At 44.6% G+C, this 27,773-nt stretch overlaps 1 protein-coding gene across 13 annotated transcripts in view; it reads right to left on the reverse strand.

The window, feature by feature from the left end:
* LOC119955200 (ataxin-7-like protein 1) overlaps positions 1 to 27,773 on the reverse strand; it is a 280,989-nt gene that overhangs the window by 96,290 nt on the left and 156,926 nt on the right. For 7 of the 13 annotated variants that reach the window (XM_038781199.1, XM_038781195.1, XM_038781194.1 and 4 more), the window contains 2 exons: positions 21,820 to 21,861; positions 106 to 328 (listed from right to left, as the gene is read on the reverse strand). In XM_038781199.1, coding sequence (XP_038637127.1) covers positions 106 to 328; positions 21,820 to 21,861 — 265 coding nt within the window. The remainder of the gene's footprint in view (positions 1 to 105; positions 329 to 21,819; positions 21,862 to 27,773) is intronic. The other 6 variants (XM_038781200.1, XM_038781198.1, XM_038781197.1 and 3 more) reach the window with 1 other exon arrangement.

Here is a 27,773-nt window from a genome sequence, read left to right on the forward strand (position 1 = left end):
TGAATAAAATTGAGACATACTATTTAAATGGTTTTCTTTCCGAGAATAATGACCAAAAAAAAAAGAATCCTGTTAAATGTTATCAAACTGACTAAAGATACCCACCATGATTTATCTCTCGTTACTTTGGAAGGAAAGACTGCCTGGTGCTGCTTATTATTGGAGGTATGTAGATTGTCTTTTGGTGACTTGAATGGCTTGGAGTTGCTACCAACTGGGGTATGGCTACTGCAGGCTTTGGATTTCATCGAAACTGGTGATGTTGTGGAATTGGAGGTTGACAAAGCTGGTGAGGGGGTTGCCTTACATGACGAACCATGTCTCCTTTCTGAAAACAAAGGAGAGAGCAGCAATTAGTTGATAAACAAGATGACACAACTGCAGAGATGTTCATTTTTTTTGTAAAAGGTTGCTATAAATAACAAATCAAAAACGGATCTATTAAGACGCAAGCACTGCAGGCACAATTTCACCATATACATTTTTTAAGATATGGATAATACCAGGAGATATTTCTTTCTGCAACACACAGTGGAAAATAGACCATACTGAACATTATAGTAGAATAGATTATATGGTGACATTCATTGGTCACCATTCATACGGCAACACCTACTAGCAAATTAGTAGATGAAACATATATACCTCACCAACATTGCATTTATGTAACATCACAATCATCCCAACGTGCTCTGCAAGAGCAATGTCAATACAAATTTTGAAATATAGCCACATAAGACTATATCAGGCCAGATGACCAAAAGGTTGACAAAAAAGGTAGTTATCCAGGAGCATCTAAAATGTGGACAGGTTTAGAGAAAGAATTCCTGAGCTTAAGAGCCAAGGCAGCCACCAATGGTGGAGCAATTGAAATTAGGGATGTGCAATATGCTGGAATTAGGAGAATGCGTGGGGAGGTTACGGAGATGGGAAGGTTTCTAAAACAAGTTATTGGGATTTTAAACCTGAGGCATTGCTAGAATGGGAGACACTGTAGATCAGCAAGCAGACGGGTGACAGGAATTTCTGTGAGTTTTGGATGGACGTTTACGCAGGATGAAAGGTCAGTTGAAATGCCTTGCAATAGTCAAATCTAGAGGCACACTGAGCATCGACAATATTGCAAAACACAATAGGTCCAGGATCAAATTGATTGGAATCACCAACTGAGATTTCACCAGAAACATGCTTCTGCACAGCACCTTTAACATCATAAAATGTCCCAAAGCATTTCATAGGGGCATCACAAAGCAGAATTTGACACTGAGACACATAAGGTGACGGTAATGCAGGTGGTGTTGTGGAAAGAGCTGTTGATGGCCAAAGAACTAGGTATTAATATTTTTTAAATGAGGAAGCAGATTTTTCTCTTACTCTTTCATGGGATGTGAGCATCGCTGGCTAGGCCATCCCTAATTATGCTTGAGAAGGTGATTGCGAGCTGCATTCTGGAACCACTGCAGTCCCTGCGGTATAAGTACTTCCACAGCTGTTAGGAAGGGAGTTACAAGATTTTTATCGATTGTCAGTGAAGGAAAGGTGATACAGTTCCATGTCAAGATGGTGTGTAACATGGAACGTTCCCATACATCTGCTTTTGGAAGGTGTTGTCGAAGAAGCCTCGGCAAGTGTTGCGCTGCATCTTTAATATAGTACACACAGCTGCCACTATGCATCACTGGAAGAGCGAGTGAACATTTATGTTCGTGGATGGGATGCCAGGCAAGCAGACTGCTTTACCCTGCATGGTGCTGAGTTTCTGAGTGTTATTGGACATGCACTCATCCAGCCAAGTGGAGACTAACTGTAACAAACGAGCTGAAAGCAACATTGTCTAAACAGCAGCCAAACAGCTCCACCATCTACAAAGTACAATTCAAGAATGTGATGGACTAAAGTCTTAAACATGTTATATGATCCTTCCAGTCAATCACTGGAAATTCTGATATCTTTTGAAAAGTTATCCGTCACTACGGGGCTTGTAGGCTCTCTGGCAAAATTCTGGAACTCACTCCCTTACAGCTCTGTGGGTGTATCTATACCACACAAACTGCAGCACTGCTCACCACCAGCTTCACAAGAGAAATTAGAGGTGGGTAACAAATTCTGGCCTTGCCGGCGATGCTCACACCCCCCAAAAAAAAACACTATTCGCAAACTCCGTAACCTTACTCCCGCCAATCCTAAATTCTCAAACCACTTAACCTCCTTCCCGTGTTCTTGAACCTAATAGCATGGCACGGTGATACAGTGGTTAGCACTGCTACCTCGCAGCGCCAGGGTTCAATTCAAATGCTGGGTGACTATGTCGAGTTTGCACTTTCTCCCCGTGTCTGCATGGGTTTCCCACAGTTCAAAGATGTGCAGGTTTGGTCGATTGACCATTCTAAATTGTCGCTTAGAATCCAAAGGTTGGGTGGGGTTATGGGGTTACAGAGATACAGTCTAGGTAGGGTTCTCTTTCAGAGGGTTGATTTAGACTTGATGGGCCGAATGGCCTCCTTCTGCACTGTAGAGATTCTATGAACACACTTCCTCCTGCTGTTTTTAAATCCTGTAACCTTCCTGCCACTGTTAGCAAACTCCCACTCTCACACACAAGTTCCTTCCTCCTGTAACTTCCAACCACCTTCCCAAAATTTTACAACCCTATAACTCAGAAATAAATCTATCTTCTTCTTGAAACCATTTAATGACTCTGACTCCACCGCACTATGGGGCAACGAGTTCCACAAATTCAACACCCTCTGTGAGATGTAGTTCCTCCTCATCTCAGTTTTAAATCTATCGCCTCTCAACCTGTATCTGTGACCTCTCGTTCTAGATTGGCCCACAAGGTGGAACATTTGGCCTACATTTACTTCATCAATCCCTTTTAGTATTTTATATACCTCGATCTGATCCCCTCTCATTCATCTAAATTCCAGGGAGTATAGCCCAAACTGTTTAATTTCTCCTCATACGTTAGCCCTTTCATCCCCAGAATCAATCTGGTGAACCTCCTCTGAACTGCCTCCAATGTCACCATATTTTTCCTCAGAAAAGGAGACCAATACTGGACACAATACTCCAGATGTGGTCTCACCAACACCCTATACAATTGCAACAATACTTCTCTACTTTTATATTCCAGTCTGTTTGTGATAAACACTAAAATTTAATTTGCGTTTTTTATTACTTGTTGTGCATACATAGCGACTTTCTGAGATTCATGAACAAGGATGAACAGGTCCAGTTTGAATCTGCTTTCCATTTGGATAATAATTTGCCTTCATATTTTTTTTGGGCCAAAATGGATAACCTCACACATCCATATTAAACTCCACAACTCCATCTGCCAAATTTTGGCCCATTCTCCTAAGCCCATCTACAGCCGTCTTTAAAATCTTCTCTTCACTGCCTGCTTTCCCACTTATTTTAGTATCATCCGCAAATTTTGCTATGTTACACTCTGTCGCTGCTTACAGATCATTTATAAAGATTGTAAATAGTTGAGATCCGAGGACTGACCACTGTGGTACCCCGCTAGTTACAGTTCGCCAGCCAGCTGTGTCAGTCAGCCAATTCTCAATCCAATCTAATACTCTACCCTGAAACTCCTGAGATCTCACCTTCTGGATCAGTCTTTTATGCAGCACTTTGCCTTCTGGAAGTTTGGATATACCACATCCTCAGGTTTTCATTATCCACCTTGCTGGCCAAGTCCTCAAAGAACTTGAGCAAGTTTGTCAAGTATGATATACCCTTCATAAAATAAGCTGACAATTGTAGATTGAGCTTTGTCTTTCCAAATGTGCAGTCATCTTCTCCGTGATGATTGATTCAATCATCAAACAACTTCCCCACCACACAGGTCAAACTAACTGATCTATAGTTTGCTACTTTTTGTTTCTGTCAATTTTGGAATAGGGTCGTCACATTTGTGTTTCCAATCCACCAGGATCTTTCCAGAATCCGGGGAATTTTGAAATATCATGACCAATGCATTCACTATCTCTGCTGCCACCTCCTTTAATACCCTAGGGTACAGGCCACTTATCTGCCTTTAATCCCATTAGTTTATTCAATACCTTCTCTCTAGTGATGGTTATTGCACCACGTTCCTCTGCACTAACCAGTTTTTGGAAAATGATTATCCTCTACTGTGAAGACAGAGACAAAATATTGGTTTAGTGCCTCCACCATATCAGTGTTCCCCATTATTACCTCACCAGAATCATCCTCTAAAGCAGTGCATCTCAAACTATCTGATGTGGCGTACCGGCAGTTTTTCTTTTCAATGTGCCAGGGACCGGTGAGCGAAACAAGCCAATCCAGGATTACTGTCTCTTTCTTTTCTGGAAACACTCCAAGTACCGGCAGACGATGGCTCGCGTACCGGCACCGGTACACGTACCACACTTGGAGAAGCACTGCTCTAAAGGAACAACATTTACTTTAGCTATTCTCTTTATATACTTATAGAAGCTTTTAGCATCAGTGTTTATTATTTCTGCTAATTTCCATTTGTAGTTCACCTTAGCTCTTTTGATTTTATTTTTAGTAGCCTTTTGCTGAACTTTAAAGTACTCCCAATCCTCCAGCATTTGCAGTATGGTATGCCCTAGGTTTTGCCTTTATGTTTTCCTTGTTTAGCCATGGAACATTTTTCTCCCTTTTAAAATTCCTCTTCCTCTCAGAAATATACTTTGAGAGATATTTAATGTCTCCCTGAACATCCGCCATTGGTCATCAACTGCTCTACCCTCAATAATTGTTAGAGTCTACTTGGGCCAACTCTTTCCTCAGGCCTGTGTAATTACCTCTTCCCAATGCGAAAACTCTAATATAGCATACTGTCTTCTCTCATTCAATCAGATTTTGAAATTCTAGTATGCTGTGATCACTCCTTCCGAGAGGATCCTTAACGACAAGACTATTTATGAACCCTTATTCAATACATAGTACTAAATCTAAAATAGGTTGCTCCCTGGTTGGCTCCATAACATATTACTCTAAGAAACAATCTCTCATACACTCTATGAAATCTTCCTCGAGACTACCCTTGCTAATTTGATTAATCCAGTCAATATGCATGTTAAAATCACCCAAGATTACTGTTGTACCCTTCTCACAAGCCCCCATTATTTCTTGGTTTATACTATGCTCTGTAGCCATCTGGGATGGCCACTTCCAACTAGGTACAGAGAAACGTGCACAGCCTAGCGGGTAAAATGGATAAGCCAAGACTCAGGCAGGCTCAGAGCCTGAAATGCATATTCCTAAGCAAAAAGTCCAGACGGTATTGAAACTCCGTCCAATTTGCATTTTAATGGGGCCGATTAGCATTTGATGGCCCATCTTCACCAAAATAAAGGACTGGCACTTGAGCAACTGGGACAGTCCCAGACATTTTGGCGCCACTCGCTCTTCAAGGGAAACGCAAACAACGGGGTCAGTGACCACTTGGGACACTCCCAGCCATCCAGATTCCCGCCCACTTATTGGTTAAGGAATCGAACGGAGTGATCAGGGATCACCCAATTAGTAAGGCCCAAATCGAAGGACCGCCCAAAAGAGCGTGAAAGCCCCCCCGCCCCCCCCCCCCAATATCTTCGCTCTCACTTGGCCTTGGTACCCGGTCATGGCCATCGCCAAGTGCAGCAACACCAGAAGCGAGTCCAAGTTCAACGCCCACTGCCAGACGGATGAGGCCAGCTGAGCCGCAGTTACTCCTTCGAACCCGAGCGATCCAGAAGCGAACAGCGGCCACTGTTTTCTGACCTAAGCTGGGTGCCCGAAGTTAAGTACAGGTTGTCTTAGTTGATAGGTGTAGTTAACTAGTAGTGTTTATGTTGAATGACTAATTGTGTGTAAATAAAGTATCCTCGACCTTGAACTAACTAACTGGTGTTTGGCTCTTTGATCGATAGCCGGTTGAAACTTGTGGTGGTATCATTCGATACCTGCTGACTCTAAGCATTCAGACATAGATAACATAGAAAGAAGGGCAAATTCACTGATTGCCATAATTGGAACAGAGCCACAGAAGAGACCGATTAGAAAGAAAAGACAACAGATATTGGCGACATCTGACGGGACTGGACCCAGAAGTGACCGTGTTACTCCGAGATAACCCACAAAAGCATTTGAATTAGAATCCAAATTAGCAAAGTAAAATAAACCACAAGCGAAACCAGTATCGAGCAAACCTCCAGAATTCGGAAGTGTGTAATTTGCATGCGTACTAACAAAGGGATATAAGGTAAACTCGATAGATTTTGTTGCGTGAAATTTTTGGGAGTTGCGTAAACTGGAAAATAGCATAAGTCGTACCCGTGTTTGCACCACCGCTTTATTCCTTGTTCCAAATTCCCGGGAGTGAGAAGTATTTGTAGGGGCGGCCATGAAGGCAATGGAACGCCTTATGCATCCACAAGAGCCCGAGGTCGCAGCGACCAATAGATCAGAACAGTGTCCCGTATGGGAAGGAGAGATTAGGAGATACCTAAAGGGGAAAGGATGGCCCCTACGGTCTGAGTTTTGCTCGAATGAAGAGACAGGTCCTGGCAGCATAGGACAGACTTGGTGGGACAGCCTGACCGAGATCACTAAAAAGTGTTTGACTAAGGTTCATAAGCCGATGACAATTGTGTCCTGCCTGGCACAATTGCGAGGCACAGAGGAGGTCGTGAGGACGCTCCGCAAGCAGCTTGAGCAGAAGGAGAAAAGTAGAGAGGGAGATTTAAGTGAAAGCGGGAGATTAAATGTACAGCTCCGGGAGCAGTTAGCGGCGAAGGACAAGGAGATGGATGATGTCAAGAGGGCACATCAATTCTGTCTCCCCACCTTAGCAGCTTCCAAATACAATACGATAAGGCCTATCAGGACACACAACATGCTGTAATGGTACGAGAAGAGACAGAGAATCAGGTACAGCAGTTAAAGAAACAGTGCGATGATCTAAAGGCAGCCCTCCGAGCACTCCATAGTTCCACCACGGAACGGAGGCAAAGTTCGGTGGATCATGCCAAATGCAGGCAGCAAATTGCAAGGTTGCAATCCCTGCTATCAGTTCAAAATGGGTTTAGAGACACGTTTGGCCCACAGCTAGACCAGGAAGACGGCACCGATTGGCAGGAACTCAGTGAAACGGCCCAACGGTACGTAAGCGAGACGGAGAATCAAAATAGAGCCCCCCAGGTCCCGAAAAGAAAAGCATCCGCACCACCGACTGTACAGGCAGCACTTAACCTAATGAACCTCATTTTCACTCAGTGCAGGTTTACCACGGAAGGCCAACCCGATTTTGTGTCCACCACCCCATTATCTATCACCCAGTTACGAGATGCCAGCGAGAAGATAGATACTTTCCACCCCACATCGGACCCACATCACTTTTCCGAGTTAGTAAGACAACAAACCCGCATGTATGGTTTAGACGAGCCGGAACAGGTTAAGCTCCATAGTCATGTGCTTAGACCCCTCAGTTAGTTCAGCCCTTCCTGACCCACAAAATGTAGGAGGAGATAGCCTCCAAGAAATGAAAACGGCCATTTTAGATGCCATAGGATATAACAGAGGAGATCCGGTAGACGGACTCAACCGCTGCAGGCAGAAAAAGGGAGAGCATTCAACAGCGTTTGCTGGACGCCTTTGGATCCATTTTACTGTTGTATTTGGTGAGTTAGCCCGCGCCCATTTATCAGCAGACAATACGGCCAAATGGACCCATACCTTAGTATCCCATGCCACAGAGGCATGATAGAAGGCATGTGCCAGTTACAACCCCTCAGACCCAGCACACAATGAAGTGTGGGTTCTGAAACGATTGTCCAGAGCTTGGGAACAATCTGTGCAGAAAAAGACAGAGCATGAGAGAGTAGACGCACATCAAGACCCGCATGGGTAAATGAAGGCAGAGGTACAGCGCAGCACCCCAAGACACAAGAATGTTACAATTGCGGACACGAAGGACATTATGCCCGAGAATGCAATGCGCCCCCGAAGCAGCAAAGGAATCAGCACCCAACCGCCCCCCCCAGAAACAATACCCGACCCATTCACAGCGTTAGCCCGACCAGATAATTCGGCCATGACTGGCACCGATTGACGGTGTTCAGGCTCCCCAACTTGAGTCCGCGATACCCTTTGGGATAAGTCCGGAAGACCGGTAGTTGCAGGCACAGTCCGGGGACAATCCGTAGAGTTCCTTTGGGACACAGGAGGGTCCCGAACCATGTTAACAGAAAGAGATATGGCCCACCACGTATATCATTACCCTTAGTGGCTTTACAGGTCACCTCCAGCAGGGACACATCACAGCCCTTGTGGACGTCCAACTCGGTAATATTTGGACAAAACACTCGGTTGTTTTAGGCGGCACAACACATCCTAGGCAACGATCTCATCAGTACACACAACCTTTCATTCGACCCAGTCAACCGATGCATATGGAAAATGGCTAGAGCAGCACGAGCCCCCGCCACGCTCACAGTAGAAGATTATGCCCGTAGAATCAGCTCAGTAGGACAGTACTGGCTTGATCCACAAACCATTACCACAGACAAAGCGGTTAGAGGGGTCTTCAAAAGACATAAAGCAGCATTTGCCCAGCACAAGCACGACTGCGGTAAAATCCCAGGAGTGGTTAACATTACAGGTCCCAATCCTAAGCCCCAGGAACAATACGGCTTCCCCCAGCAAGCCAAGGGAGAGATTGCCAAGGTAATTCAAAGTTTATTAAATCAAGGTGTGATTCGAACCATTGCATCGACAAATAATGCCTCGATTTGGCCAGTAAGAAAACCTGATGGATCATGGCGACTGACCATCGACTACAGAGAATTGAACAAAGTGACTCCCCTAGCAGCCCCCACATTGCCACGAGTCCTGAGATCATGTTGATACAGGCACTCCAGTCAAAAAAAATTCGGTATTAGATATCAGTAATGGCTTTTGGTCCATACCACTAGACAAAGCAAGTCAGTATAAATTTGCGTTTACCTTCCAGGGACAGCAGTACACGTGGACGTGCCTTCCACAGGGCTTCCACAGCTCCCCCTCCATTTTTCACAGACCATTGGAAAACGGATTATCTAAATTTTCCCGCCCTGAATGCCTTGTTCAATATGTGGACGACTTGCTCCTACAGACGGACACCAAGGAAGAGTACATCTCGCTTCCTTCTGAATTATTACAACTCCTTACAAGGAATGGATGTAAAATTAACCCCAAGAAAGCCCAAATCCTTCAGGAAAAAGTCACATATTTAGGTACGGTCATCACGCATGGGAAGCGTGAAATAGAACTCAAAACGCATAGATTCCATTGTAAATTTTCCCTTGCCCCAAAACGTTACAGCACTCCAGTCATTTTTAGGACTGGTTGGATATTGTCGGAACCATATAGACGGATTCGCCACAAAAGCAGCCCTACTTTCCGAGCTACTAAAGAAACAGGCCCCATGGAAATGGCTTCCACAGCACACGGATGCCGTGGATGAATTGAAACATGCCCTGAGCACAGCCCCCGTTTTGCAAACCCCAGATCCACATTCCCCATACATGATAGAGGTAGCGACCACAGACCGACCCTTTCGGCCGTACTCCTGCAGGAAAAGCACGATTGTCTAGGACCCATAGTCTATGCCTCACAAGTCTTTGATCCGGTGGAACAAGGATTTTCAGCCTGCCAAAGGCACCTGTTCGCAGTTTACTGGGCAGTACAGTACTTCTCGTGCATAACCGGACTCAACCCAGTAACCATTTTGACTGAGCACACCCCGACACAGCTTTTATTGGACGGCAGACTAAAAGACAGCACAGTAAGCCAAATTTGAGCAGCGCTGTGGACCCTACTCCTACAGGGACGCGACATCACTGCAAAACAGACAAAAACCCACATGTTTCTGGCCGATCACTTGCATTATGCAGGAACCCCACAAGTGCGAGATCATAGCCCCCAAGCACAGCACAGGCCCCTTTGTTCCCAAGTCAGTATCAAGAAAGTCAGGTATCAGACCCCAGCCCACAGACAAAGCACTGAGAATTTATGTATATGGCTCCTCCACAGTCCTTGAGGGAAGAAGGATACAGGCTGTGGCATTTATGGAGAGGACGCACAGGGACGCGTTTTAGAAGAGATAGCTTTAAAGTTGCCTGGACACTTAGGTTCGCAGGCAGCCAAGTTAGCAGCCATTGCTTACATTGTCCAGCACCCCGATTCGTTCCCGATCCCTGCAGACATATATTCGGACAGTTTGTACGTCTGCAATAGCCTCACGGAATTCCTACCTCGGTGGGAATCGAGAGGATTCATTTCTGCTGACGGAAAACCTCTTATCCTCAACCACACTACTCAAGCATATCCTTCAGACAGCTAAAGGCAGGAAATATGGCATCGTCAAGGTGAGAAGTCACCATCGATCCTCCCCACCCGGTAATGTGAAAGCTGACGTCCTAGCGAAGGCAGGCTCACGACATGGCCACTTTAGGAATTTTTTTCTTTCTATAAATTTAGATTACCCAATAATTTTTTCCAATTAAGGGGCAATTTAGCATGGCCAATCCACCTACTCTGCATATTTTTGGGTTGTGGGGGCGAAACCCACGCAGACACAGGGAGAATGTGCAAACTCCACATGGACAGTGACCACAGCGCCGTGATGCAGCTGTGCTAACCACTAGGTCACCATGCTGCCCTCTTTAGGAATTCTTTGACGGTCCATGAGGGAATCGTTTTAAAATATGGAATTCATGTAGTCCCCACCCAGGACAGGAATGATATAATTTGTAAGTTCCATGACAGACATGGACACCAAGGGATTGAATCCACCCTTGCGCACCTCAGACCCCTCTGCTGGTGGCCTGATTTGAAAACCGACGTGTCCCATTACGTCAAAAACTCTTTAATTTGTGCTCAAAACAATCCCGATAGGTACACGAAAAAAGCCCAGCTACGATACACCCGCCCTGTAAGTGGCCCGTGGACAAACCTTCAATTGGATTATATTGGTCCCCTCTCCCCGGACACTACACCACACATAGACCCAGCCGACGATACCCCCACGTGGTGTGAGAACCTCATCAAGTGGTGACAGTCATATTGTACAGTGTCATTCAGACAATTAAATTGCAAAAATTGAGAAGGAGCGTCTCCAACCTCCAGTATACACATTTAGAGCCCCTTTCCTCGGACTCCAGCAAACCCCACACTCTTTCTGAACCTCTCTTTAATAAATTCCGCGGTTGTTGTTTTTGTATGTATGTGAATATTAGTGATAGGAAGAAATGTGATGCTGCTATCGGATTTTTTTTGTATTGTAAGATAAGTTCTTTGATTGTTAAATAGCAGCATGACGGTAATCTAGTTAGAGACAGTGCGAGGTTCCCCTTTTTACTGAATGTTAAATGGCCCCCGTAGACATGTGTTGTTTAGGAAAAATTAGGTAAATGTTATTGGACCCACAGGACAGAGTAGAGTAGAACCTGTCCTTGGTTAAGGCACCCAGCATTTCAGAGAACAAAGACGACCCAGTATTGTGATCCTTCACGCTTCGCGTTGAGGATCAAGAGGAAGGAGTGTAGCCATCTGGGATGGCCACTTCCAACTAGGTACAGAAAAACTCGCATAGCCTGGCGGGTAAAATGGATAAGCCAAGACTCAGGCAGGCTCAGAGCCTGAAATGCATATTCCTAGGCAAGAAGTCCAGACGGTATCCAATTAGCATTGTAATGGGGCCGATTAGCATTTGATGGCCCATCATCACCAAAACAAAGGACTGGTACTCAAGCAACCGGGACAGTCCCAGACATTTCGGCGCCACTCCCTGTTCAAGGGAAATGTAAACAATGGGGTCAGTGACCACTTGGGACATGCCCAGTCATCCAGATTCCCGCCCATTTATTGGTTAAGGAATCGAACGGAGTGATCAGGGATCACCCAATTAGTAAGGCCCAAATTGAAGGACCGCCCAAAAGAACGCGAAAACCTCCCCGAGTATAAGAAGAGTTCACCATATCTTCGCTCTCTCTTGACCCTGGTACCCCGGCCATTGTGAAGCGTAGCAATACCAGAAGCGAGTCCAATTTCCACGCCCGCTACCAGACGGATGAGCCCAGCTGAGCAGCAGTTACTCCTTCGAACCCGAAAGATCCAGAATTGAACAGCGGCCACTGTTTTCTGACCTAAGCCGGGTGCCCGAAGTTAAGTACAGGTTGTCTTAGTTGATAGGTGTAGTTAACTAGTAGTGTTTATGTTGCATGACTAATTGTGTGTAAATAAAGTACCCTTGACCTTGAACTAACTAACTAGTGTTTGGCTCTTTGATCGATAGCCGGTTGAAACTTGTGGTGGTATCATTCGATACCTGGCGACTCTAAGCATTCGGACATAGATAACATAGAAAGAAGGGCAAATTCACTGATTGCCATAATTGGAAAAGAGCCACAGAAAAGACCAAGTAGAAAGAAAAGGCAACAGCCCTACTTTGGTAGTATTGCTCGGGGGGGCCTGTAAATTAGTTCTACTATGGAGTTTTTTCCCTTATTTTTTTTATTTCCACCAGATCGATTCTACATTTTGCCCTTACTTCCAATGTAATTTCTTAATGCAGCCTTGATGTCATCTTCAACCAATAAAGCAACTCCACCTCCTCTTTCATCCTGACTATCCTTTCGGAATACGGAGTACCCTTGGACATTCAACTCCCATCCCAGGTCCTCCTGTACCATGTTTCAGTAATCCCCATCAAATCATACCCAATAGTCTCTATTTGTGCCGTCAGCTCATTGACCTTATTTCGAATACGGCGTGTATTTAGGTACAAGGCTTTTAAATAGGTCCTACAGATTTGTCTTTCCCTTGCAGGACTTTCTTGTGCACTATGCTTTTCATACAATCTGGCCTCCTTTGTTAACCTCTGCTAACACTCGGACTCATCCCCAACTTTCACTCCCACAGTCACCTTGCATTTTGATTTTGTTTTACGTCTCCTTTCCCCTCCGTAGTCGTTAGACTGGTCCTGCCTGTTCATCCTATTAAACTCTACCTTTTCCTCACAAGCTGAGCTGCTCAATTGGTTCCCATTAACCATTATACTTCTTGTAGTTTTACCATTAGCTGCAGTTCCTATTGTTAGGTTCCTGACTATTCGTTTACTCTGCCCTGTTACTTGTTTGGAACTGTATTGAGTTATCACGAGACCTTCCCTTTTCCCCTCCCCTCCCCATTTGCTAGTTTAAAGACCCTGTGACCACCCTATTTATCCTTTCCGTGAGAACACTGATCTCAGATCGGTTCAGGTGGAGACTGTCCCAATGGTACAGATCCCTCCTGACCCAATACTGATGCCAGTGCCCCATGAAATGTAACCCCTCTTTCCTGCACCACTCCTTTAGCCACGTGTTTACTTCCCTAATTTTCCCATCCCTATGACAATTTGCACGTGGCTTGGTAATTAATAGGCATCACAATTAAAAGAGCACTAACATCTGCAATTCTAAGACTAGACTTTCTTCACATCTACTGTATTTCACATTATGTCAATTGGAGCCAGGTAGTGAGAAGCTGTTTTTTCAAAGTTTATGGTGGAGCAGTATAACTCGAGCAATCATTTTTGGAGATTGGCATTTAACCATGTAGCTGTTCCTCACCTGAAGTTGCTGTTCTGCCATAAGCCTCACCATTATTTTGGCAAAAAAATCGAGCCCATAACATCGTTATGTAGCAGAAAGCAGCATTTCCTCCAACTCACCGACAGCAATGTTATTTACTGCTTTGTCTGTCACTTCATACGAGTCACATTCCCGATATTACCCCTTACTGCAATCTTAAAGAAAAGTCATTTAGGCAACACGGTGGCACAGTGGTTAGCATTGCTGCCTCACAGCGCCGAGGTCCCAGGTTTGATCCCGGCTCTGGCTCACTGTCCATGTGGAGTTTGCTCCCTGTGTTTGTGTGGGTCCATGTGGAGTTTGCACATTCTCCCCGTGTTTGTGTGGGTTTCACCCCCACAACCCAAAGATATGCAGGGTAGGTTAATTGGTCACATTAAATTGCTCCTTAATTGGAAAAAAAGAATTGGGTATTCTAAACTTATAAAAAAGAAAGAAACGTCATTTAATACTGGATGCTTCTGAATTGCAGACTATAATTTAATAGCATTTCAAATCTGGACAATTCCTCAGAAACAATAAATCCGAAATTATGTGATGTTCTGTTAAAGTAACTAATAGTCTTCTGGCTTTAAAGGGACTCAACTTCATCTCATCAGCAGAACATTATATTATGCATTATGTAGTATGGCACTTCTGTCTTTTTAAACTCCCTCATCTGCCGCTGCCCTGAGATATGTTTTTGTAGAAAATGACTGCTGCAGAAATATAGCTTGCTGCAGAGGAAACATCATGAGCAAATTAATACTCGAGTTATTTATCCTGCCTATGCATCTATCACCCCTGTACTGGTCTGTGTTGGCTCCCAGTCGACCAAAGATTAATCTCAAAATATTCATCCTTGTATTTAAATTGCCCATCCCAGTCTCCAACATCTTTCAGCTCTACAATACATCGAGACAGACCCCTGTGCTCCTCCAATTCTGGTCTCTGCTTCATTCACTCCGAAACATAGCACTGGCAGCTGTGAATCTATCCCCCCCCCCCCCCCCCCCCCCCCCCCCACCAGCCCTGCAAGGTCCTAACCTCTGAAAATTCCCTCCCCAACCTTTCCAACTATCTCAAACTTTAATATATTACTCAAATCAGCTGATCAGTTTTATCTGATTTCATTTCGATGAAAATTCTTTGGAATGCTTTATTACTTCAATGTACAAGTTGTTGCTGCTGTTAGTAACAGACCCAGAAATGGAATTTCCTAAATCACTGTACAACGCCATAAAACCATCAAAATATTTCAGAGCACACCCTCATAGCACCTGTTCCTGCTCCATGGAAGTCACTGGGCACTCCAACTTGAGATGTTTTAAAAATTCAGAATAAGCCCACCATAGACTCAAGTTACCGAGTTTGAAGCTGTTTTAGCTGGTCTCAGGAGCACTGCTCACAGCAAATTGAACCAATAATGTTTTATGACAACAGAAACTTTATACCATCCAATTGGAACCTACTATTCGGCTGTCAAGCTGAAGCACATGCTTGAACTGGACAGTCCTTTTCACACACAAAGCCCAATTGCTGTAAATGGAACATAATGAACCAATTAGAGGCTAACTGCTGGTCTGTGAGGCTTTGTGGATATGACCTGCAGGGTGCCTGTAAATTCATGACATATGCTCAGATGAAATTATTTTATGGCTTTTGATTTCTGAGGGAGTGAAGGTGCCTCACTCACCACTTTCTTAAGATTGGACATATGGGGAATGAACTACTTAATTATATAATATGTACAAAAGTATAAGCAAGACAACCAGGGACTGCTGAGGTACAATGGAAGAGTAATTTGAAAACTTGTCACCATAACATTAGGTTTAGGGTAGTTATGGAAAAGCACAAGTAACTGGGTGAGAGGCAATATCAGTGAATTGAAAAGAGATTTGGAATGAAATGAAAATCGCTTATTGTCACGAGTAGGCTTCAATGAAGTTACTGTGAAAAGACCTTAGTCGCCACATTCCGGCGCCTGTTCGGGGAGGCTGGTACGGGAATTGAACCGTGCTGCTGGCCTGCCTTGGTCTGCTTTAAAAGCCAGCAATTTAGCCCAGTGTGCTAAACCATAGTTGAATTGGCAACAAAGATTAGAGGGTAAAACAGTAAATGAGCAATTGGAGGCCTTCAAAAGAGACAGTTCAGGTAGACACTGGCACAGTTTTGGGGGGAGGGGGCTCCAAGTTAGAATTCCGTGGGTGAACATGGTAGAGAAATGAACACCATAAAGCAGAATATAAAAAGCATGGAGCAATGAAAAGAAAAATAAGTCAGCCTTGATTTTGCATCCGGGTTGGAAGTTGAGGCAACAAACCTTTGACTGAGGAAAGAGTTCTATCACTGAGCTAAGCTGTGCGTAGTGTTGGGGATCTCCTGCAACCTCTACACTCGTAGAGGCCTGCACACTAAGAACTACATATAATTAAGTAGTTCAGCAATTCATGACTTGGATGAGGGAGTTGAAGGGTTGGTCAGTAAATTTGCAGACGATACGAAGATTGGTGGAGTTGTGGATAGTGAGGAAGGCTGTTGTCGGCTGCATAGAGACATAGATAGGATGCAGAGCTGGCGGAGAAGTGGCAGATGGAGTTTAACCCTGAAAAGTGTGAGGTTGTCCATTTTGGAAGGACAAATATGAATGCGGAATACAGGGTTGACGGTAGGGTTCTTGGCAATGTGGAAGACAGAGAGATCTTGGGGTCTATGTTCATAGAGCTTTGAAAGTTGCCACTCAAGTGGATAAAGCTGTGAAGAACGTCTATGGTGTGCTAGGGTTCATTAGCAGAGGGATTGAATTTAGGAGCCATGAGGTGATGATGCAGTTGTACAAAACCTTGGTAAGGCCACATTTGGGGTAGTGTGTGCAGTTCTGGTCGCCTCATTTTAGAAAGGATGTGGTAGCTTTGGAAAAGGTGCAAAGGAGATTTACCAGGATGTTGCCTGGAATGGAGAGTAGGTCTTACGAGGAAAGGTTGAGGGTGCTCGGCCTTTTCTCATTAGAACGCACAAGGATGAGGGGCGACTTGATAGAGGTTTATAAGATGATCAGGGGATGATCAGGGGAATAGATAGAGTAGACAATCAGAGACTTTTTCCTCGTGTGGAACAAACCATTACATTAATTTAAGGTGAATGGTGGAAGATATAGGAGGGATGTCAGAGGTTCTTTACCCAGAGAGTAGTGGGGGCATGGAATGCACTGCCTGTGGAAGTAGTTGAGTCGGAAACAGTAGGGACCTTCAAGCGGCTATTGGATAGGTACATGGATTATAGTAGAATGACGGGATGTAGATTAATTTATTCTTAATCAAGGACAAAAGTTCGGCATAACATCGTGGGCCGAAGGGCCTGTTCTGTGCTGTATTTTTCTATGTTCTATGTTCTAATAGCTGGTTGTTCGGAAGGAAACATCATCAAAATATATAGTCCTGAAACATGACGAGATTCCCCATGCTTATTATTTCTAGTGGATTAAGTGGGCTAATCAAATGTTATTTACAATCCAGCTGGAAAGAGGATCCGAGGAAAATTTCCAGATATTACAAAATTACTAACACACTGGGATAGTTTCCCACAGTGTGTTGTGATTATAATGTCACTAACCCAAAACATCACTGGAAAACATCCCACTACAATTGCAATATTTTTGCATGTAGTGACTGGAGCCCTCTCCTATTCTGATTGCAATACAAACACATAACGGTCAGAGCCAACTGTTACTACCCCTGGGTCAGTACGTGGTCAATTCCAGCCCCGCTTCGCCCGGGTGTCTCAATGCAGTTGAAATTAACTTGTACTTTAAAATACCCAAGGTCTTCTACAGCCCAATAACTACAGTCACTGGGTTTGTAAATTAAAATACCATTAATTTATTATTAACAGTAGCTATAATTAAATAGGGAACAAATACAACACACAACCCAAGGGGAAAGAGGGGTGTAAAATAATGATGACAGTAAAAGGATAAGAGTTGTCATTTCAGATGGACGTCCAGTTAGTTTCTTCTTCAATCTAGGCTTCAGATGGACGTTATCTTTTCTTTTAACTTGTAATGGTTTTCACTGTAGACTCACAGCAAGTGAAAGCTTCTGCATGCAGATTGGAGGGAGCAAAGAGAGAGAGGGAGAGAAAGCTGCATCCAGTGGCTTCTCTCAGAGGAGAAAAACACTTGCCAGGGTCCATTCACTGGCGGTTGGCGGGCAGAACCAGCCAACCAATCAAAACAGACTCCTCCAATCACTTGGGCGCCATAAAGTCTGGGTTCTTCTGCCCAAAATACAAAACTTTATAACACAGTGTGCTACTTTAACACTTTTGTGTTCCTCATTTCCTCTGTTCGACCTAAAGGTATGTCTCCATTAATGATCCATGGACCAAATACGATACACACAAAATTAAAGAAATAGGAACTAAGGGAATCAACAGGATGGGTCCTTACATGACCCTCATGCTTTGAAGACTATGAATAACACAGTGATCGGACAAACCCCCATGCATTGATTACTTTGCTGTTGGCACACAGGAGAAATGTTTCCCCGGGGACGCAAAGCAGTTTAATGTAATTTGTTTGCCAAGTGGGATACCTGTCACTTTTTTTGCTATTTATCTTGCGATGAATGTAAGAAATTGTCATATTTTATGCAGTAATGTTACTAAAACCTGGGTTGAGATGCATACAGATAGCATGACTGTTAAGAGCTGTGATTAAGGGGTCATATAGGTTTGGTGGTCATTCATTTACAGGTGAAGTGTTCTGTTAATAGATCTTGAGAACCATTTACTTGTTACAGATAGCTAGCTAATGGAGTTTGGAACATTTTTGAAGGACCCCTAGAGTGTAGATAATTCATGAGGGGTATTGTGTCTGGTCCTGGCTAAACAAGTCAAGGGACATCTACATCTTGTGGGACAGCTTTGGGTACAGATGATGTAGTTAATGGGAGGAGCCAGCTTTGTTTAAAAAGGTAGTTGGTCCAAGAACACTCATCTGAACAGAGGTGTTTCAGTTCAGTCCTGAAAGATTCTCTCTCCAAAGATGCTGTACAAAGGAAAGCAAGTAGAAACCATGTTGTTAACTTTTTCATGAATGGTATTTGAAATATATGGTTTGCTTAATTGGAATAGAGTGGCAGGTTTAGTAAGTTACTTTTTTTCTCTCTTAGTTAACAACTGTTGTAACCGTTAACTGTACAGCGATTTCCTTGTTGCTAATGTGCTTAATTCTGTGTTTAAATTCAAGTTTGTTGTAACATAAAAGATACCTATGGATCAGTGTTATCAATCCTGTGATGTAACATTTCCTCACACTTTTACAAATTGAAAATAGTTTGGTTCTCATCTGGGATCCCAACAGTCGGTTGCAAATTTTTAAAAAGTCTTGATAACGTATTTTGCACTTCATTTTAAATACTGTCGGAGAATCTATGGGGCATTCTCTTGGATCCGTAGGAGTGAATTTCTGTTTCTCTCAAACCAAAACTTGCACGGCAACAACAGCCAAAGATTGAAGCTCTCCTCACATCTACTGCTTTGTCCATGTATAATATAGAAACCCATACCAGTGATCTAATAAATGGGAAGTGAGAATCGAGCTAAGGAGCTAGGTTATCAAGTCAGGCACTACGCAAATATGAAGGATACCGGAACGAGAAATATAAGCAGCTGACAGGACCATCTGGCCTGGGTTCTTATGTACTTCATTACAATTCATTCACAAACCATAATATTGTTACAGTATGCTTTGTCTTCTCTGCAATCACAAGGTGTCGTCAATATAACATGCACTAATAAATACTCCCACTGCCATCAAATTCAAGTCTGTATGGCTACCTGTTCCAAATCAACCTCTGGAAAATGTAATCTGCCGTATGTAAACCGCATAGGATAATCATTAACTGTAGCCAATAACTTAAACATCCTGTCTTCCACTAAACAATAAATATTACAAAAATCAACACAGGTTGTCTTGGGGAGGAGGGAGGAGGGGTGGTGGGGGGGGGGGGGGGGGGGGGGGGGGGGGTTCAGGGAATTCCAACCAGTGAAAAGTTTTATTTCTACATTAAAACTGGGACTACACTTCAGAACTACTTAATTAGTTGTAAAGCACTTTGGGACATCCTGGGTTGACGGAGGTGGTGCTTAAATGCAAGTTCATTCTCTAATAATTGTAATACAGAGCCTATTTTCCGTTGGCTCAAGTTGTTATGGCTGTTCATCACATGTGGTTACGTCAATTTCATTGAAATTACAATGCTAGGACACATATTTCTCCAGTTATTTTACACTTCTGAAACAGATTTCAATCAGTTTCTCATTTCCAGGAAACTCGTAATTTCAGGGTATTTTGATTTTCTATTACTATTTGTGACAAAATGCCTTTAGAGTATTTACATAATGTGGAAAGGAAGTTCTTAGAATTTCTATTTTGAATCAAATGTACAGATTAAGCATTTTCACTGTGAAAAGTGTTAGAACTACATGAAGCCCTCTGCAGCTCAGCTGCCTCGTGATACAATAATAATAATCTTTATTATTATCACAAGTAGGCTTACATTAACACCGCAATGAAGTTACTGTGAAAATCCTCTAGTCGCCACACTCCGGCGTCTGTTCAGGTACACAGAGGGAAAATTGAGAATGTCTAATTCACTTAACATCACGTCTTTTGGGGCTTGTGGGGGGAAACCAGAGCACCCGGAGGAAACCAGAGCACCCGGAGGAAACCGGAGCACCCGAAGGAAACCTACGCAGACGCAGGGAGAACGTGCAGACAGTGACCCAAGCGGGAATCGAACCTGGGACCCTTGCACTGTGAAGCAACAGTGCTAACCACTGTGCTACCGTGACGCCCAGAGCAGCACAGAGTTTGTTTCTAAACAAAATCTGACCACGAGGAGGTCTCTAGAGGCTTCCCAGGTAAATGTACTTCGCAACGCAGTCCAAGAGATGTCATGTTCAATCCCAACAAAAAGTGTTTGGCTTGCTAACTCCAGTAGGGGCATTCTTGAGTGAACGAGAATGTCATTCTCACCCAAATCAAAGGGGTGTAGGTTCATTGGTGCCATCTTTCCTAAGAGATGTTCAACCAAGACCTTGTCTACCCCTCTCAGATGGATGTAAAAGATCCTATGGTACTGTTCATTAAAAAGGGAGTTTTACTCTTCGGTGCCCTGGTTTATATTTATTCCTCAGCCAGCATCTAAAACAGATTTCTGGCCATTACGGTTTGCGGGAAATTGCCATTAACAAATAATTGCTGCTCTTCCTACATTACAACAGTGTCTACACTCCAAAGACACTTATTTGGATAGAAGGCACACGGGTCATCCTGAGGTTGTGAAAGATATCACAAATGATTAAAGTCTTTTTTTTCCCCCAATTGGACTATATATCCCTTAAGGTGGAGGGGGAGAGGGAGTCAGAAGGGAAAAATTAGAAAGAATCCATCAGGAATTTCATTTCTGATTTGGATCCAATGGTCCTGTGTGGACATAAAGTGGGCTTGGCTGCGGGATCACCCCCAAAAACACGGCAACACTTCGTTTTCAGATTCTAACCTAACAGAATGGGCACCAGACGTTTGTTAAAGCTGATGGAATAGCAGCTCCAACCATGACTCAAGGCTTCCAAAGAAGTGCAGGGGAAGGTGAGAATATTGGAGTGGAGATTCGACGAGCAACTTCATCATTTATAGAATCACCGAATGATACAGGAGGGGGAGGAGAGGGGTGGCATTCAACCAAGCCTATCTGGGCTGGCTCTTTGAAAGAGCTTTCCAATTCCTTCGTGAAGCTCTCACGTCAAACATTTTGAGGAAAATGGGATTTCAATTCAGATGAGGTGCTTATCAGAAGGGCAGAGGATGAAAGGCTCTGGAAATAACTGGTGCAGCTCATTCACCCACTCCCAAGTGAGTTGCGTTAGATTAGCAGCTTAGTGATATTGGTAGCAGTAGTGGATTAGTATGCATATCTCCTCAGCCCCTACTAGACCACAAGCAACCGTGCACATCTCCCCTCCCGCTACTAGGCAGCCAGGAATCAGGTGAATTGCCCGGACGGAGGGAGTGAGAGAGATTGAAAGTCACTGAATGAGTCAGCCCATGGCTGCTCTCACACACCACCCAGTAGCTGATTTAAGAGCAGCAGTGGCAAAGGCCTGGGAGCACATCACCTACCTTGCCCTTTTGGCCGGGGAATGGTGTGTGGCATGGGGAGACCTAAAAAGAGGGCGAGAAGAAAAAAAAATCATTAAAAATGTGAGGGTGAGAGAAACCAAAGGTTAAAACATACTTTTTTGATCCACATATTTATGTAGACCGAAAAAGTGACAAAAAAAAAATCAAAGAATGACACGGTAAATTACTGGAGTTTTATCATAACAGTAAAAATAAATTACAAAAAATGACAAACAAATTCCATTTACACGTCACAGGTAATCTCCGATGTAAAGCAACACAAATCCCTTTGTCCTGTTGCTCTACAGGCCTGTCAATCAGAGCTGACTCCAGGCAGGCAGGAAGAGCGCATTATTAGGTCTCATCAATTGAAGTTAGAATACCTAAACAACAGTTGTAACTCCAGTCTGACTTTGATAACAGTTACAGGGCAGAGCAGAAAACTGATTTACAATTTAGCCAGATGACATTCCAGGTGAATTTAAGGATAACGGACGAAGATAGAAAAACACTTTTATTAAAAAAAGCTAATAATTTACTAAAATTAATTTAGAACCTATCATTAAAAAGTTACTAAATTAATCTAGTTTTATCTATGTATTCAATAACTTATCCATTGGGAGGTCCACAAAATTAACATTCTGCCTCCTACTTGTGAGAGCTGGCCCAAATTCAAAAGAAAGGGGAACAGAGGGATACACAGATCCCTGAAGGCGGCAGGACAGGTTGATAAGGTAGTTATGAAGGCACATGGGACACTTGCCTTCATCAGTCGTGGCATTGATTATAAGAGCAGGGAGGTTATTTTGGAGTTGTACAGGCCTCTGGTTAGGCCACAGCTGGATTACTATATGCAGTTCTGGTCACTGCACTATAAGAAAGATGTGATCGCAGTAATAATATTAATAATGACCTTAAGTATGAGGATACTGTGAAAAGCCCCTAGTCACCACATTCCGGCACCTGTTCGGGTAAGCAGGTACGGAAATTGAACCCCCGCTGCTGGCCTTGTTCTGCATCACAAACCAGCTGTCTAGCCCACTGAGCAATAGAGGGTGTGCAGAGGATTTTCGCCAGGATGTTGCCTGGGACGGAGCATTTTAGCTATGATAAACTCAGATTGTTTTCTTTTTCGGAGAAGGCCGAGAGGGGACATGATTTGAGGTGTATAGGATTATGAGGGGCACGGACAGGATGGATAGATAGATAGTAGCTGTTCCCCTTAGTTGAAGGGTCAATAACAAGAGGGCATAATTTTAAGGTGAAAGGCAGAAGGATTAATTTAAATGGGATCTGAGGAAAGGTTTTTTTTTCACCCAGAGGGGGGTGGGAATCCAGAATGTAGTCTGGGAGAGTAGTAGAGGCAGGAAACCTCTCAATCTTTAAAATAAACTTGAATGAGCACTTGAAATGTCATAACATTCAAGGCTTTGGGCCAAGTGCTGGGAAGTGGGATTAGTATAGATTTGATGGGCTGAAGGGCTTCTTCTGTACTGTATCATTCTATGATTTATAATTATAAATTTTCATAATCTCAGGCATTCAGATAATGTTTTACAACTAATGAAATACCTTTTGAGGTGTAGCCACTGTTGTAATGGAGGTAATGCAAGCCAGATTGTACCAAGTTCCGACAAACAGCAATTATGTTATAGGCCATTTGTTTTCGGTGTTAGTTGAGGGATAAATGTTAGTCAGGACAGTGGGGAGAATATTAGAGCTCTTCTTCAAACAGCACTGCAGGATTTTTTACGACTTCAGAGGCGGATGGGGACTAAATTTCACATTTTATCTGTAAGACAAAGCGCAGAGCTCCCTCAGTAGTTCTGAGGGCAGGTGAATATCGGGCAGCATGGTAGCATAGCAGTTAGCACTGTAGCTTCACAGCTCCAGGGTCCCAGGTTCGAATCCCGGCTTGGGTCACTTGTCTGCTGAGTCTGCACGTTCCTCCGGGTGCTTCGGTTTCCTCCCACAAGTCCCGAAAGACATGCTTGTTAGGTGAATTGGACATTCTGAATTCTCCCTGTGTACCCAAACAGGCGCCCAAACGTGGTGACTAGGGGCTTTTCACAGTAACTTCATTGCAGTGTTAATGTACGCCTACTTGTGTGTGACAATAAAGATTGTGATTATTAGTAGTAGTACTGCAGTAATATCCTGGACTGGGTGCTCAAGAATCTACATTGGGCCTTGAATACACGATCTTCTGACTCTCATTTCAGAGTGTTACCATTGGAGCATGGCTGAGAGCAGTTACATTCAGGCAGAGTGAGAAGATAAAATTTTAATCTTGAGCAGTCTTCGTTATTGATGTGGAACAAACAAGACTTTTACTCTGCTGCATGCATTGAAATATCAGCCCGTCATCAAAATCCTGCTGCTGCCTATTTTTCAAAAAATGTTTTTATTGAAGTTTTACATTTTATAAACTGTACATTCAACAAGGGTACAATACACAAGACGACACACAATACACAGGATACCCTTGGTATTCATCCACCTTCACACCAATACCCCCCTGCAAACCTCCTTTTGTTGTTTTAGGATCTGTTCTTAGGTCGCTTATTATACAGTGGGGAGGTATCTACTTACATGCGATTCCCTTCCCCCCTCCCCCTTTGTCATTTGACCCCATCATGATCAGAGGATTAGATAGGGTGGACAGTGAGAGCCTTTTTCCTCAGATGGTGATGTCTAGCACGAGGGGACATAGCTTTAAATTGAGGGGAGATGGATATAGGACAGATGTCAGAGGTAGGTTCTTTACTCAGAGAGTAGTAAGGGCGTGAAATGCCCTGCCTGCAACAGTAGTGGACTCGCCAACACTAAACGCATTCAAATGGTCATTGGATAGACATATGGACGATAAGGGAATAGTGCAGATGGGCTTTAGAGTGGTTTCACAGCTCGGCGCAACATCGAGGGCCGAAGGGCCTGTACTGCGCTGTAATGTTCTATCACCTGGTCTCCCCCCTTTGTGGTTTGGCCCCACCCACCCCATTCCCCCGCTTTGTCATTTGGCCCCACCCCACCCATCTCACTTTCAGTGTTTCTTTGGGAGTTCCGTTTCTTGTGGCCTTGCTCTAGGCCCCCGATATTGGTTTTGTCTGTTTTCCAATCTCCCTCTCCTCTCTCTCTCTAGCCTCCACAACCCCCTTCCTTTTCCTGTCTATTCTCTGCAATCTCATAGGTTCCCATGTCTCCCTCCCATTTACTGTCTATTCCCTTGAACTTCTCTAGGTGGGGAAATTCCGACAGGTCTGCAGCTGTGTGCGGTGCTGCTGATCGCCAGCCGAGCAGGATTCTCCAGAGGGCGATTAGGGAAGCAAAGGCAAGGGCTTCGGCCCTCTTCCTCATGAATACTTCTGGCTAGTCCAATACCCCGAAGACTGCCACTCTTGGTCACACTTCCAACCTCACCCCCCACAACCTTAATCTGCTTCAAAGAAGGTTGTCCAAAACCTGACAAGTCTGGGGCAGGCCCAGAAAATGTGGGTGTGGTTGTCCAGGCCTCCCTGGCACCATTCACATTTATCCTCCACCACCGGGAATAACCTACTCATTCGAGTTTTCGTCAGGTGTGTGCTGTGCACCACTTTCAGATACATGAGTTTAGCCTTGCGCATGAGGTGGAGTTCAGTGCTTCGCTGCAGAATCCCCACCCTATTTCCGTCCCTAGTTCTTCCTCCCATTCTTCCAGTGTTTCGTCCAGTAGGGAGCATGCCCTTTCTGATTATACTCCGTACAAGTCCCCACAGTTCAACCCACCCACCACCCAGATTACCGCATCCAATAGCCCCTGTAGCATTGTGTGTCTCGGGGTCTGTAGTTATGCTGTTGTCTCCTTGAGGAGAAAATTCTTGAACCGTAGGTGTTGAAGTTCACTTCTATTAGGTAGCTGCAGTCTCTCTGACAGTCCTTCTAATGTTGCTAGACTGTCTTCTGTGTAAAGTCCCTAATAATCAGTGTCCTTAGGTAGAGCAATTTGTTTTGGGCTAGTTTGAATGGTAGTCCCTTCTGCTCTCCCTCCCCCTCTCGGGTTCACAGGGAATACTTCACTCTTGCTCAGGTTGAGTTTGTAGCCCGAGAAGGCTCCAAACTCTCAGGAGCTTCATGATCACTTCAATGTTGCTTTGCGGGTCCAAGATGTAGAGGAGCAAGTCATCCGCATAGACCGAGCCTCTTGCACTCTCGGTCTCTTCTTCGAATTCCCTTCCAGCTTCTCGCCACTCTTGAGGGCGATCGCCAACAACTCACGTGCCAGGGCAAATAAGAGTGGGGACCGTGGGCAGTCCTGCCTTGTGTTTCTGTGCAACTGGAAGTATTCAGAGTTGGTGGTGTTGGTCCGTATCTCGTCTTGGGGGCTTGTGCATGAGTTTCACCCATGAGGTGAACCTCATGCCCAAACCGATCTAGTACCTCTACTTCCACTCGACTCTGTCGAAGGCCTTCACTGCTTCCAGGGAGACGATCACCTCTGCTGTTCCCTCCCTGGATGGGATCATTATCACGTTCAGCAGTTGCCTGTTCGCTGTTAGCTGTCTACCCTTAACCCATACTTGCCTATCGCCTGTGATGTTTTCTGGCAGAAGACATTGTTGGCCAGGAGGGTCGTGCCCAAATCTCCATGTGGGGCGTTGGGCACGATCCGTCTCCAACCTCACATCAATGTGGAGCGTGGTAGAAGATTACAATTGCAGAGTATTCCGCCCTCACTATCTCCTGAAGCATTGTTTTCCCCACTACAAAGAGGTTGACACGGGTATAGACCTTGTGTACTGGCGAGAAAAAAAAATTCCTTCTAACCTAGGTACATGAATCGCTATGGGTCCACTGCTGCATCTGTTCCATAAATATTCCCAGTTCTCTAGGCTGTTGTTTTCCCCGTTCTCGGGATCAATCTGTCCATAAGTGGGTCCTGTGCACAGTTGAAGTGTCTCCCACCTCCCATGATGAGTCGGTGTGCATCTATGTCGGGGATTTCCGCCCTGGTCTTCTTTACAAATTCTGTATCATCCCAGTTGGGAGCGTACACGTCGACAAGGACAGTGCCCCATCTTGGATACCGCTGACCATGACGTACCGTTCCCCCTTGGTCTGTAACCGTCTTTGTCGCAGTGAACATCGTCCTCTTGCTTATCAGTATGGTTACCACACCCCCCCCCCCCCCCCCCTGGATCTTTTCACTGGGCCGTTCGAGGTGACTATCCTAATTGGGGAAGAGGTTTGACTCTCCTCCTCCTCCCCCCCCCCACCCTCTCCATGGGATCAACTATACTTACCTTGTGCATGAGCCCCTGCACTCAGTGTTTCCTTTTGTCCAGGGACTCTCCAAAGTGGCTACTTGCGGTGCCATCTTGTTCCACGGTTCTGAGAGTAACCTGTTGAGGCCAGTCTAGAGCTCCTCTCCCCCCCCCCCCCCACCCCCCCGGCCATTCTGCTTCCCCTTGTGGTTTTGTCTCCCCCCCCACGCGCGCACACACATGCCCCCCACCTTATGTTTACCTCTCTGCTTTCCCCCCCCCCCCCATCCCAGCACTTTCGCCCGGGTGTTAGATATTCCGTGACTCTCCCCCCCCCCCTCTCACTCATGGAATTTTGCACTAGTGTGGTCAGACTGACTCCCCTCCTACACCCACTCTTCCTTACATTCGCCTGAGCTCTGCTGCACTCGACCCCTCCTTGTTACGAACTGGTTCCCCTGCTCATAACAAGACGATGCAGTCCTGTGCAAAATTGTCCATAGGTTTTCTCGTCCTCTTCTGTGCCTTCGTTATCACTGTCTCCCTTGTTGTCTGTCTAGACCATTCTTTTGGATGAACTCGTCCGCTTCTGCAAGTTCAGTGAATTAGTGTTCCTTTCCCTGATATGTTACCCAGAACCTGAACTTAATTTTGTTTTTGTATAGGGCCGATTTTGCCTGATTAAATTCTGCCCTATGCTTTGCCAGGCCT

This window comes from Scyliorhinus canicula, chromosome 20 (assembly GCF_902713615.1).
Source record: "Scyliorhinus canicula chromosome 20, sScyCan1.1, whole genome shotgun sequence".
NCBI lineage: Eukaryota > Metazoa > Chordata > Chondrichthyes > Carcharhiniformes > Scyliorhinidae > Scyliorhinus > Scyliorhinus canicula.